The sequence below is a fragment of the Rhipicephalus sanguineus genome, chromosome 1 (assembly GCF_013339695.2).
Source record: "Rhipicephalus sanguineus isolate Rsan-2018 chromosome 1, BIME_Rsan_1.4, whole genome shotgun sequence".
Lineage (NCBI taxonomy): Eukaryota > Metazoa > Arthropoda > Arachnida > Ixodida > Ixodidae > Rhipicephalus > Rhipicephalus sanguineus.
The window spans coordinates 37220805-37234042 of NC_051176.1; the positions used below are offsets into that span (position 1 = coordinate 37220805).

At 46.5% G+C, this 13238-nt stretch overlaps 2 protein-coding genes across 16 annotated transcripts in view; one reads left to right on the plus strand and one right to left on the minus strand.

The window, feature by feature from the left end:
* The window catches only part of LOC119390600 (bromodomain-containing protein 3), a 197157-nt gene extending 188021 nt beyond the window's left edge, over positions 1–9136 (minus strand). For 11 of the 15 annotated variants that reach the window (XM_049414096.1, XM_049414087.1, XM_049414103.1 and 8 more), the window contains exons 1-2: positions 8750–9136; positions 8159–8254 (exon numbers count right to left, since the gene is read on the minus strand). In XM_049414096.1, the coding sequence (XP_049270053.1) occupies positions 8159–8163 (5 nt within the window). In that variant the 5' untranslated portion in view covers positions 8164–8254; positions 8750–9136. The remainder of the gene's footprint in view (positions 1–8158; positions 8255–8749) is intronic. The other 4 variants (XM_037658218.2, XM_049414078.1, XM_049414082.1 and 1 more) reach the window with 1 other exon arrangement.
* Positions 9137–9419: 283 nt separating this feature from the next.
* The window catches only part of LOC119381605 (WD repeat-containing protein 5), a 133869-nt gene continuing 130050 nt past the window's right edge, over positions 9420–13238 (plus strand). Inside the window, exon 1 of the mRNA XM_049412936.1 lies at positions 9420–9459. Coding sequence (XP_049268893.1) covers positions 9420–9459 — 40 coding nt within the window. The remainder of the gene's footprint in view (positions 9460–13238) is intronic.

Below are 13238 nucleotides of genomic sequence, written 5' to 3' on the forward strand. Positions count from 1 at the left end.
GTAAAACTCCATCAGGGAGATTATGCAGTTGTGGCCATGACACACAGCACTTTCACGAGGTTTGGTTAGAAGCCACAAGGGGCCCACAGGTGCTGCTGTGCCTATGTCAGCATGCAAGATTTCACGTATCACCACTAGAGGCAAGATTTTTAGGCATTAGAAAAGAGTATTTTAGGTGCTGAAAATTCCCAGGCAAAACATTCTGGCCTTCAACGTCATAAATGTAGGCACAATATTTTTTTTTACATAAATGCAAATAATTTCAAAACAATGACGTGCGCAACCTGTATCTACGACAGGAAAGCAAAAAAAATGTTATCATTTATCATGGTACAAAGGCACCAAAGTTGAAGATAGCCATGCAATTGGCCTTTTAAGTGCATAGCACTTTAGGGGCTCGGCTTGTCGTTCATCTGTCTAGTGAGGCGCAATTAAGCTCGAAATCAAGTGGTCAATACAGGCCTAAAACAAGGCTAGCAATGCTTAAAACCCGCAAGCTCTAAAATGTAACTAACAGAATTAACCAAGAAATAGCAATAAATAACTTAAAATCACTAAAAACACTTTGGAAACATGTGGCTGACTCCACACCGTGCAGGAGGGCACCACCGCATCACCAAGCACACGATTGCTCCCCCCCCCCTGCCACTTCTCCGGCACCTTCGTAGCCACATCTGAAGGGGGGACACAACCTGACGGAACTCGCTGCAAACGACACGAATCTCAACTGCCGTAACAAGCAGGAAGTCGATAAATTGCAGCGAAAAGTAGCACACATGTCACACACAAGAGTTTGCGAATCTCTCTAACAAGATTCTACTCGTGTCGGGGAAACACTAGATGCTTACCGTGAACATTGATGTCATCGACTGTTTGGTAAACGGAGCAGTGGCAACTCTACGAACTGGAATCGCTGGGTACCCATGCTACTCACTTCCTCAGGCTTCACAGTACTGGAGCTGCCTTTAGCGCAGGATTTAGAACTACACCAATCGCTACACAATTTTTCCCACACGGTTCGCAGAATGCCGTCTCTCCTTTTATTCTGTAGCATGGTGAGTCAAGTGTTGTAGTGTGCACGTAGGCTAGTGGTTGCTCATAGCAGTGTTATTTTAACTGCATGTGTGACCGCCGGCTGCCTTGGCAGACCGGTAAAGGGCAAATTTAGGAGAGGGGGATGTGGGGATCGTATTCCTGTAGGAGAACGGCTCCTAATCCCAGATCGCTCGCATCAGTCTGAACAACGAACGGTCTGGTCAGGTCGGGGAGTCTGAGCTGCGCTGTCTCCGCAATGGCGCTAGACAGTCTGCAAAACGCCTCTTGCTGCTCAGGTCCCCATTGCCAAACAGCAGACTTACCCAAGAGCTTGGTCAAGGGCGTCTGCAGTAGTGTAGTGTGCACGTATCTCACAGGAGTACGGCCACTAGCATGGGTTCGGACTTAGCGAGCCACAGGGCCGCATTTGCCGTCGCCTCGCGTGAACTAGCGCGCCGCTGCACACGTACGTTCGAGCACAAAGGCGCTGAGTGCAACGCGGCAAGTACACAGTACTGCTCTCGAGATCTGCAACAGTTTATTGCCTGCGGCAACACCACAAAACGCAGTACAACGCCCGCTCCCAAAGGCGGCGGGAGAAGCAAAACGGGCTTCACCACGGCACGGGCGAAAATGCAACACAAAGGGTGCCGCTAGCACGTCTCCGCGGGCAAAGGGCTCACGGCGACACGCCGCTGAGAGAAAACGGTCCCTCGCGACTATGCTGCGTACTCTTACGATCTGCGACCACAGCGCCCGATCGCTCGAGTGAGGGCAAACTGCGCTCGCATTGGCTTCAATAGGTACGGTTTCGGCGTAGTATGACCACGCGCGAATGCACCGCACCGCTCTTTGGCCTAGCGTTCGGAAAAGGACAACGTAAGGTAAGCGTTCGCCGCTGGCGCAAGGCACCGTTAGCGAGCTCCGTCCGAGTGAGCCCAAAAGAGGAGCTGACGGACGGGAGAGAAAATACGTGCTTACCCTACGAGGTCCAGAGAGAGTCTCTTCCCCCCCACTGCGCGAAACGTCTCGCGAGACTCGAAACTCAAGCACAGCGCCCCGTCGAGGTCCGACGCCGGGAGAGAGTAGGTTAACGTTTCTCCCCCGCTCGCCCAGCGCCGTAAGATGGCGGAGGAGGGGAGCGTCATATGATCGGACGAGGGGATGGCAGAAATAGGCGAAAAACCCGCGCAATGGCGACGGGCAAGCCTCAATCCCCACAGTGTACACTGTTGAATCAACACATTCCTGGGTCGCTTTTTTTTTTCGGCATGGCAGAAAAGGACAGCACAGGAGCAGACAGCCAGACCCCTAAAGGACCAGAAGGTATGGATGTCTCGTATTGGACGGGTCTAATATCATAGGGTCAATTTCTCCGCTGTTGGTCAGCACCTTAAGAAGTAAATTACAAAGCAAAAGCCGCGTGGACATCACATTTTTCTTTCATTTGCTCTTCACTCTCCTTTCCCCCGACAGCTCTCCACGGTTTCGCATTCACCAACCGCTCACGCCATGTCAGCGCGGTGGCATATGGTGGCCGACGCGTCCCATTTCACCGAAGCCACGGGTTGTTTTCTAGAAGTTGGCTGCACTAGATGACTAGGTTGAACCCCATAGAGTTACGAACAGTCAGTGCTGCCCGATAACATGAATAATGGCCTCAAACGGCACTCGAAAGCAAAATTTGAGGTTAAATAGTGCTCATATAGGAGTCTATTTTGAAAATAGGCACTTATAGGCACTATAAAAGCTCTTCTTAACCTCTAAATCATGCTCACATATCAAAGTGGGGCGACAGAAACGCAAGGAACAAAATGGGCATTTGCCTAAAATCCGGTCTCTATTCACACACCGACAACACTCTAAATTGTACCTATCATTATAAAGAATGATTTATTCAAACCAAAACAAAAAAAAAATTGTTTTGGCTTTGATCGCAAACATCTAATTGCAAGCATGTTCGCAGCAATGCGGACAGTGATGCTGGCAACAGTGCATGTATGTTTTTGTACGAGTTCTCTCTAAGCAAGCTGGTTGTCAGACACTTTGCAAGTCGCCATCAACATTTTAGAAGTTGCAGCACTACCTAGATCACTTTGTCTTTCCAATATTAGATAAACACAGGTCTCGCGATCGGCCCATGAAGCCCATGCTGTGGATGGGTCCCACAGCAGTTCACATGTGCTGCCGGCACGACTGCCAAATCAACGAATCCGCGTTGCTCATTGCTATGACTATTGGCAATATTGAAGTAGAATAACAGCACCGAAATAACTGAACGAGGAGCGCAGACTTAATCACAACAGTGCACATGGAAGAATTGTTCAAAATGGTGGCACAGTGGTTTTTCTTCGCAAGGCACAGTGTGGAGAGCAGGTGCATTTATATATGCATTTTTTCATAAACGCACATTATGAACACTGCAGTAAAAGAACTTTAAATATTAATAGACAGTGGCGGTTTCGTGCTTGCAGTTTTTTCCGCAACTACAGACTACTGGTGATAAGAGTACTCCATGCCACCGCCAGTGGAGATCGCCAAACTTCCTTTGTGAAAAGGAGCGGCGTAAGGGAGACCGTGCAACATGGACGGCACCTCTCTTGACGTAAAGGTGAGGGGGTTGAATGTATGGTGCCCGTGTGGCAGGGGTACTAGTGGTAATGGCATAGCATTCATAAAATTCCCACCCACATTTTTTATGGTGGCAAGCAGCGGTTAATGTGGCACTAATGTAGATCTTAATCCTGTGCTGGATGCAGCTCCACTACCATGAACCCGGAGGAAAAGCGTAGCACAGGCAGCCCAGCGAACCCCTTGGCCATCGCGCACTTGCCGAGGAGACTCTTGCGCAGCACAGGTATCAGCCGGATGATTCAGAAACGCTTTCACAATTAACTCTAGGTTATTTCTGTTTGGACCCTGTTAGTTTATTGTGCACTGGTTTTGAGCATTGCCAGCCTTGTTTTAGGCCTGCATTGACCACTGCGTGACCATGCGACGTGAAAACAGTGGATGGACAAAAAATCGGGCCCCTCAAGTGCAAGCACTTTAGGGGCCCGTGCATGCATAGACAAATTCAATACTGTTCCACCAGCATATGGCAACACTGCAGTATTTTCTTTTAGATCTGAGATTTCTTTCCTGCTGACGTGTGCTACAGAAAAGCGTGTTGTCAATTACCATGCAAATATTTCATTTTGCACCACATTGTTGTCGATTAGTCCACTATTGCCCCATTGCATTTACCAAGCTATCCTGGTCTTTATTCATCTGGGCTGACCCTCCTGCTTGCACCAAGTTGGCCTGCAGTATTTTAAAATACACATTTAGAAACTTGGTTGCTGCCATCAGCCCTACATAAACACAAAAAGCCACACAACAGAAAAAAGTGCCAAGGGCAAGAATTCGACCAGAGCACAAGCAGCTTTCAGTGTTAACTGGGATTAGTCACTGGCACCAGTGATCCTGTCCTTGGTGGCCAAGTCTGTCACCTAGGGATTCTGTTATCATGCACTCAATATTGGCACTGTTGGTGTTTTCTCTCTCCTTTGGGGAGAGGGAGCTAGGCTGGACCGTGAGCAGCATTGCCAGGACCTCTCGTAGAAACAGTCTCCAGCATTTTCGTCCATTTTGCTCACGACTGAAAACACATGTGATGATTGAAGAAAGTCTTACACCAAAAAATTTAAGCCCACTGTAATAAACATAAGCTATGAATAGAAACCTTCGTTCAGTCCACTTCCATCAAAGCGCTGTCATAGAGCTGGGAAGTACGAAGCGGTTCCTCGCATGTTATTTCGCATTTACCGTGAAAATCCAATCAAGTCCCCCCCCCCTTCAACAAGTCGAAATTGCTGCTGAAGAGTGGAGGGGGGCGCTTTCCCAGAACAGCACCAACATTCAAGATGGTGACGGTGAAGTTTTCCGGCCAGATTCCCAGCAAGTGCATGTGTACTGGCACATGCACTTTCTCAGAAGACTTCTCGCTCTCGTTTGTGGCCAGACGCATTAAGACAGCTTACAAACACAACAAACACATGGCAACGCGATCTCGTCATGCTTTCTGCTCACTGGACCACTTAAAGGGACACTAAAGGCAAATGTTAAGTCGACATTGATTGTTCAAATAGCGTACGAGAAACCCCATAGCACTTGTTTCGTGCCAAGGAAATGCTTATTTTGAATGAAAATCATGTTTTAGTGGTCTTCATAGCGTTAGCGCACTTACAAATCGCGTACCTAAAAAGGCATCTTGACTTAGCATATGCCTTGCCCAACGTTGCCCGCCTTTACTGCACAGCGGCCGACGCTGTGGCGCCTGCTCTGAGGAGCACATTACACAACACCACATGAACACGGCATTTTGTCGAACTTTCCGTCACAGCGACTTTCATGATCGTGCAAGGCACATGCAGCAGTACGCGATAACAAAACTACCCAGAGATGTGACCGCGCAAGCGGAGCGCATCCCTGCGAAAACGGAAAACAAAACACCTCTCTGGTGGCACATATGGTGTCCTACATTTACCTTAATTTCTCGATTACTAGAGCACTGCTATTGATAATATTCGCGTTTTAGACGTTCTCAAACATTGACCTTTCACTCTAACAATTTATTTGCCTGTAGTGTCCCTTTAAGTTCGCAGTGCACTCAATATCCAGGGAAAAAAAAAATAAGTTCGACAACATTTCAATCATAGGCACTTGAGAGATCGGGCTGCTAAGCAAGACTGGATGGGATTCAAGCAGGCCAGCGACCGGGGTGCAGAGTGCAAGAGGGGGGGTCTCAGAACGGCACAGAAACTTGAAATTAGCAGTGAAATTGGAGGAGGCTGTAGCTCTGAATTTTACGGTAAACAAAAATTAACCGCCACACTAAGCATGAATAACTATGCCGGAGTCCATCCTGCTTGTGGTAAACAACGTTTAGTTTGTGCGGTCTCGGGTCGCACGTTCTGGTGTTCGCATTTATTTGTAGTGCTCGTGTACATGAACCTTGCTACAAAGCAGTGTTCCCTTCATAATTTTTTTTCGAGCAGTTACTCTACGCTTATCAGGTACGTGCACTGTATTATCAGAGATGTTCCCTCGTGATGGCATTGCATGTGTGAATGAAAGAGAATGGCACCGGCCACCATGCTCTACCTTGGCAGCTACTACTGTGTATCAAATTCTTAAAGCAAAGGCGCCATCATTTCTATCTATCTAGCCCCCTACGTGTTGGCGCTTATCTCCTTAGCTCTGTATAAAAGAAAATTGGCATAGGAGGATGTGAATATGACGAACACAATTCGCAGGTGAATGCGCGACTTCCCTACCACTTCAGTGAAGAAATCCTTTCCACAAGTCACGTGTAGCAGAAACCTGCATACCGCTGCCCGTGGCGTGGAGGTATGCACTCCAGGCGACTCACAGCTCCTGTCAACCCAGACCTTGGAAATCTTAACATGACAGAGCGAAGGAGTCCATGTCACAAAAAATGCAGTGCTGCCGTCAGTGGCATTGTTGATGGGTGAAATATCCCAATGGAAGCAAAGAATAAAAATCGCGCTCAAGCCAGAATCGAACCCAGGCATTACGCATGGCAGGCAAGTATTCGACCACAGAGCCATGCCTGTGCATGAAACTATTTCGGAAAAAGACCCCCTTACCATGCACTTCGTGGCGCTGAAACTGACTCTTCTCTGACAAGTGCCGACATTACATCAGACCATTGGCTACCCTTTAGATGCCAGTATACTCAGTGTGCCTGCTAAGCACACAATATGAGCACAGCTCCTCAACTTACTACACCAACACGTCGATCCACCTCGTAATGCTTGGCTCAAAGCACAAAGTCCGGCACAGGCTGCCATCAAATTAATTCCCACAATGGCTTTTCTATAGATGGCTTGTACTGTCACTGCAACCGCAATGTTGCAGCACAGGGGGACATGGTGTCACATGCAGCTTCCTTTGTCATTCACGCACAGAGGCGTAGGTCAACCGCACCTTGTTGGTGATCAAAGCTGCCATCGTGCAGTACGTTCAGAAGCTCATGTGCAAGCAAGTTCCTCCCAACTGATGAACTCTACACAATGACATTCTGGTCATCTTTCAATGCAAGTGTGCGTCACTGCAGTGACCTTACATGAAAATGCACGTCGCCAATGTGGAAGCAGTGGAGCCTTGCTCATTTCTACATCGCTTCCCGTGTAGCAGTTCTACTAGCATGCTCCTTTTTGCTTCTTCCACTGAACGCCTCCAAGGAGAATTCACAAGGATTCTTTTCAAAAGCACTCAGCGAATGTGTATGGAGGTGCTTGTTACGGTTCTAGTGGTGCGTGAAATGCCACAATTAGCGTCCATCAGCAAGGGTCTCTATAAAAAGCGAAATCCTAGGTCACCTGCAAGTTATCAGGCACACAATGATCAATATGCATCAAGGTGCATGGGAGTAAGCAAATGTCTGCTTGCTAAGCATCACCATGCTGCTATTTCCACTCCGCGGGTGAGACTTGAGGGCTTGGCTTCTCACTGCACACTACACCAAACAAGTGCAAGAAAGAGGAAACTCCGAGATCACATAGTTATTCCAAAACGGCGCACAAATGGGGCATGAAAGAACCACACTACACAACCGTTTGTGCGCTGTTTTGGAATAAGTACGTGTACGTACCAACAAGCCCGCTTAGGCACCGTATCTGAGATGTGCTGCGATTGCTTGGTTCATCCAATAACACCCAGGGACCGGTTGCACCCACGAAGTCAAGATGCTGCTGCATCTGCACAAACTGGTGCACAACAAGCTAAGGTTGGGGGCCTACAAGCTATGTAAAAAAAGTAATACTAGGCCCTAAAAGAATGGGTGTCCCACTGTCGAAGAGAGTACCGGCTTCAAGAATTCACAGTTTCATTACCTCCCGCAATCGGGCGGCACCACGCTTGACAAGGCACTATGGAATGCTCTACACCACTATCAAGGTCAATGACACCACGATACACAGACGTAGATCAACATCGCGAGTGTGCATAATTAAATGGGAGACGAGCCGAGAGCTTCTCGCGCAACGAACGGCCAGACTGTCGCAGGAGAAGCTCTGGCTGCTGCCCAGTATAGGTAAGGCGGGAAAACGCTACTCACTCCATGCATATCTTCAAGCCAAGTGCTGCTGTGCTTGCAGAGGGCGCGCGACGAGGGGGAAGACGACGAGCAGCCCCGGGTGCAGATCATACACTGCTAGGGAAAAAGACGACACGTTAACCACTCACCACGACAGTTGGGCTCGCCGGCGGCCGCGATGCGCCGCCCGCCACGGAGAGCACGCAAGGCGACACTGCCGGCGACGCCAAACACGCTTACAGGCCACACACACAGAGCATTCGCTCGGCCAACCAGAATATGGCGCGTTTTATATACGCTTCGCAAGAAGAAAACGCCACCGACGTTAGGCTTCACGCTACTTCGCTCCGTGTCAAACAAACAAGCACAGTTACGGGTAACAACTGCGACCTTCTTGAGCCTTAATGACCAGAGAATCACAGGGTGCACGGTTTGTCGCTTGAATAGCGCTACTTTATTAACGCCCAGCACTTTTAACGCGCACGTTAACAAGCCTCACTGCCAAATCAATAATGGCTGTCCTTCGGACGGGTTACAACAGGAATCGTGCGCGCTAAGAACTCATTTGGAGCATTCAAACAACCTTCCAAGTTCAAAATAACGGCATAGTACCATTTGCTGACGCTGTGCGTAGACTGCAGGTAACCTTTGCCAGTCGGATGGCGTGCAATATCCATTTTCCACCCGGATTAGTCGCCCGAATATCAGAATCTGCAAACAGCAATGGCTACGCAGTGCAAGGTCGCCTTTTATACGAGGACGTTCAAATGCGCAAGTCCCATTGGTCAGTTCGGATCACATGACCACCGGTCTTGACGTTTCTGCACTTTTCGCCCCAACCGATGGGCATACTCGGGCGAATCTGTGTCGGAAATCCACGAGAGGCACACAGTTTGAAATATATGTCCCCGCGTCGCTGTCTCACGCGTGCTTAAGTAAAAGTCCCGTCCTCCCAAGAAAGCCAGCGGCACGTCCCTCTGAGCGGCAACCGAAATGGGAGCCATCTGCACGCTGATTCGCCATTACTGGTCACGTGAACGTGAATCCACGTATTGAGAGACACTTAAAGCCTACTATACAACTTTTGTTTTTAGATTATTTGCTAATATAACGTTTTGGCTGTTAATTGTAGCTTATTATGCTCCATAGTGCGAAAAGCTGCGCCATCTATTTAAACTGTTGATACCAGTTGCGAAACTTCGGTTTCGAAATTCGTGCTTATCGATCAGGAGGTGCCGTCACGGCCTAGTTAGTACACTCTAGCCTAGTGGCACCAGATGGGATGAACGCCGGCGACTGCCGCTTGGAGCGCTGCGGCGCGGGTCAGATAAGTTAGTTCGCATTTTCCATGTTAGGAGCGTTCAACGCGGTCAAAAATTTTATTTCAAAATGTATAAGAAGATTGTTAGAAGCTTAACTACCGTGTCTTTTTTTATAAAGCTAGTCGGGACTAGTTTCTGTGTTACTTCTACAGTTAATACAATAGCTTGATTGTTTGAGGACAAGTACAGAACACTGTAAGGACAAGTATTGAGAATACACTTACACTTACGCTCGAAAAGCAGCAGCCCATTGGCATCGATTGCGCTTCGGTCGTTTATTCCATTCAAGTTGTACCGCGGTCGTTTTCTTTGATCGGCGTTACGCAGCTCCGTTTTAAATCAGTTTTGATATAGCAGTACGAGTTTGTGCGCCAAACTTTACATGCCGCTGCTAGCCACTGTACCGCTGCCACGAAGCGAACGTGTCTAAAGCCTGTGAATCATGTCAGCTGCGGCGCTTCACCGGCTGCACCAACGTTTATAGATACTTTATAAACGTTGGACTGTGCAGCTTCCAGCGTGAAAATTCAACGCCGGCAAAAAGCTCGGAGACTACTTACGAAAACGGAATAACCATGCACCATGTGGGCGTGCGCACCGGTGGGGGAAAATGCTCTGCTTTGCATTTGAACATATCTTTCTTTTATCTTTTTTTTTTTGCCTGCGCTACGTTTTTTTGTCATTTCATAAGGTTTTACGACTCGTCCAGCTGATCAGATGCACCGCTTGTGGATTCCAATTACATTTTCTAAGCTTGGTTACTTCGTTCTAAATTTTGCAGAAAATATCTTTACCGCTAAACTTTGTAACACAGATCACAGCATAAGTTTTACCTATTTCTGCACAAATGAGTCTGCTGCGATAAATGCTCATAAATTCAATCCATGGTAGAGCCAAGTGAACTTACAGCATGTATACGCATTTCTACATTTTCGTAAGTTTACAATCATACATATTAAATTTGCACATACCATATAGTTTATAGAGTTGAGCAATTAACTAACTTAGTGTCCTCTAATTGACACTTGGTCAAACACTGTCCACTGAAGGTCACCACTGAAACAAATTCACAAAGCAATGTTATGTGCGCACTATTTTTCTCATGCAGTGTTCTCATATACATTCTTCTCAGACATGAATCAAAAATCCACTCACGCTTCTACCATAGTAATCATGACTGTTCTTGCCTCTTCCAACCCAACCACAGCCTCCAAGAAACTGCTCATATCAGCACACGCTTGGATGCTTTATCTCTGAAGCTACCTCAAGTCAGCAGAGGATGTGCTGTTACTTTCAAAGTAAACTCATGGTCCAAAATTCTCACAAGGTATGGCTGTGGACACTTTATTTATTGAACCAATTTTTCTTTCATCACTTCTTTCTTGCTTTTTCTTATGACTCAATTTTTTTCTTCTCAGTAAACTGGACAAAAGAGAGATCATTTGTTTCCAAGCTACCCACACCAAGTCGCCACAGTAACAACCCTATGCACCACCAAAGTTTACCAGGCGGACAAATGCAAGCCTCATACTGAAAAGCAGTGACAGTGTACGCTATGTTGAAGCAGTACAAAATTGGGTGCACAAATTATTGTTTCTTGCTTCATGAATCATTCAGTTTAGTGTAAATGGGCTGGCTTCAAGTTTCTTATAGATAATGCATGTGATGGGGTACACGTACTGTACTTTAATCTACGTGTCAAACTTTGCATAGAGTATCACATATCACACATGGTAGCAAATGGGCCAGTAGTAGTGCATATTTAGCAGCGCTGCTTTTTCACACTGAGTATAGATTGCTGTAATTGTGAAGACTTGCAAAGCAATCGCAAGGAAAGCTAAAGTAGTGCTGAAACAAACAGTTATGTGTACCGCTTGCTTGTAGGGAGTGACATTGTGAAGGATCTAAAAGAGGAAGCTGTGTACAAACACTCGTGCCTTCATTAAACGAGACATTTCATGTAGTGGTCACCTGGAGAATAATTTCTGGGTCACTACTCTGGAATAAATAACGTTTGATGATGGGAAATTTTCTCGGGAGGGGGGGGGGGCACTTGCTGAAAACCTTGACTATTTGAGAAAAACACCTATTTTCATTATTTATTAAATGTGAAGCATTTCTTAGCGAACCTTTGGCACTTTGAGCGTTTGTATCTACATATCTATCTAGCCGCCTACGTCTGGGTGCTCTCTGGACCGCCCCCTTAACTTGGTGTAGGCAAAAATTGGCATGGGAAGGTAAGAGGATTTGATGAATATGACTGTCGGGTCATGACATGAATAACGTGAAAGTCCTGCCACGTACGTCGTCAAACCCTTTCCTCCAGACACGTGTGGCACATACCCTTTTACCACGGGCCGTGGTGTACGGGTATGCGCCACAGGTGATTGACAGTTTATATCTACCCAAGGAACGGCGAGAACAGACATTAGTAATTTAAATGCGAGAGCGTTTAGAAAAACCGACATCGGCAGCGTTGTCCCGACAAATGGACACAATAAGAATGAGGATCCCAGCAGGAATCGAACCCAAGCATTCTGGGTGGCAATCAGGTATTCTACCACAGAGCCACGCCAGGTCTATAAATTGGTTTAAAAGAAAACTGCCTATGCAGGCGTAATGTCGGCGCAACGTCAACTCTGGCTGTGATGCTGGCTATCTAATTTTACAAGAAAGCAATAAACACTACATATGTACTCCTACAATACAGGCGTCATATCAGATTAACGTCTGTGGTTCCAGTAATGGCTCCGCTTTTATATCAGTCTAATAAACATTATATTTGTATTCCTATAATTCAGCAAGCTGTATTGAAGCATTGCTCGACCCCGGAGGAATACATTAACAAAAGTTACGTATGATATTCACATGATTGCACCATAAAGTGCACTTGGTTTTGATAATACTGACGTATGTACTCTAATATGAGGATTGACATTACGTCGCACCGTAAGTTACCCTTTAAACGCCAGTGTTGTCGACATGCCTGGTAAGCCCACGATGTGCACACAGCTACTACACTTACAAAAACATGTCAATCCACCTCGCAACGCTTGGCCCAAAGTCACAAAATACAGCATAGAAGTACTCGCTGACTGCTTCGCATGAAACCGATTCCCCCTGGCTACAGGCCTGGAGTAGGAGAATGAAAGCATGTGCATAAGGACATTATGGGCAGTGTTCTATGAAACAGGCTGTTGAATTTGTACAGCATTTGAAAAATTGGTTTCTAGCTTTCTTCAGTGAACTTTGCCAATACATTTATGGGATGATATGTAAGCAGACACATCCAGAAAAGAGGGTACAGCACCATTGTAATTGTGCAAGCAATTTGTTTTGTATGTGAAGTTGAATCACAGACAAGTAGCAAATAATATTTGTTCTAGATCACAGACCTGACACATGACGCGGAGTTTTTAAAAGTATGTTTATTTTTAACAGAACAATAAATGAGTGCACTCAATAGATATAATCAGAGTTCATTAGAGTTGGCGAGTGTTCGTGCATGTTAAAGATTTGAATGTGTAATAACTGCTATTTCCTTGATATTGCTGTGAGCTATGTATCCAAAAAAGGCGAGTTTTGTGAGAAACCCGTGTTAAGAGTGGGAAGACAGGAGGTAGTGAACAATAAAAATGTAAACTCAGCTTCTGCAATCGTCCATCGTTTAAGCAGTGTCTTTCACGACTTTGCACCATTGGCACCAGAGAAAATGGACTCATTTATTTATTTTTCAGTGCAAAGCATAACAACTAAACACGAAGCTAATTATACAGATT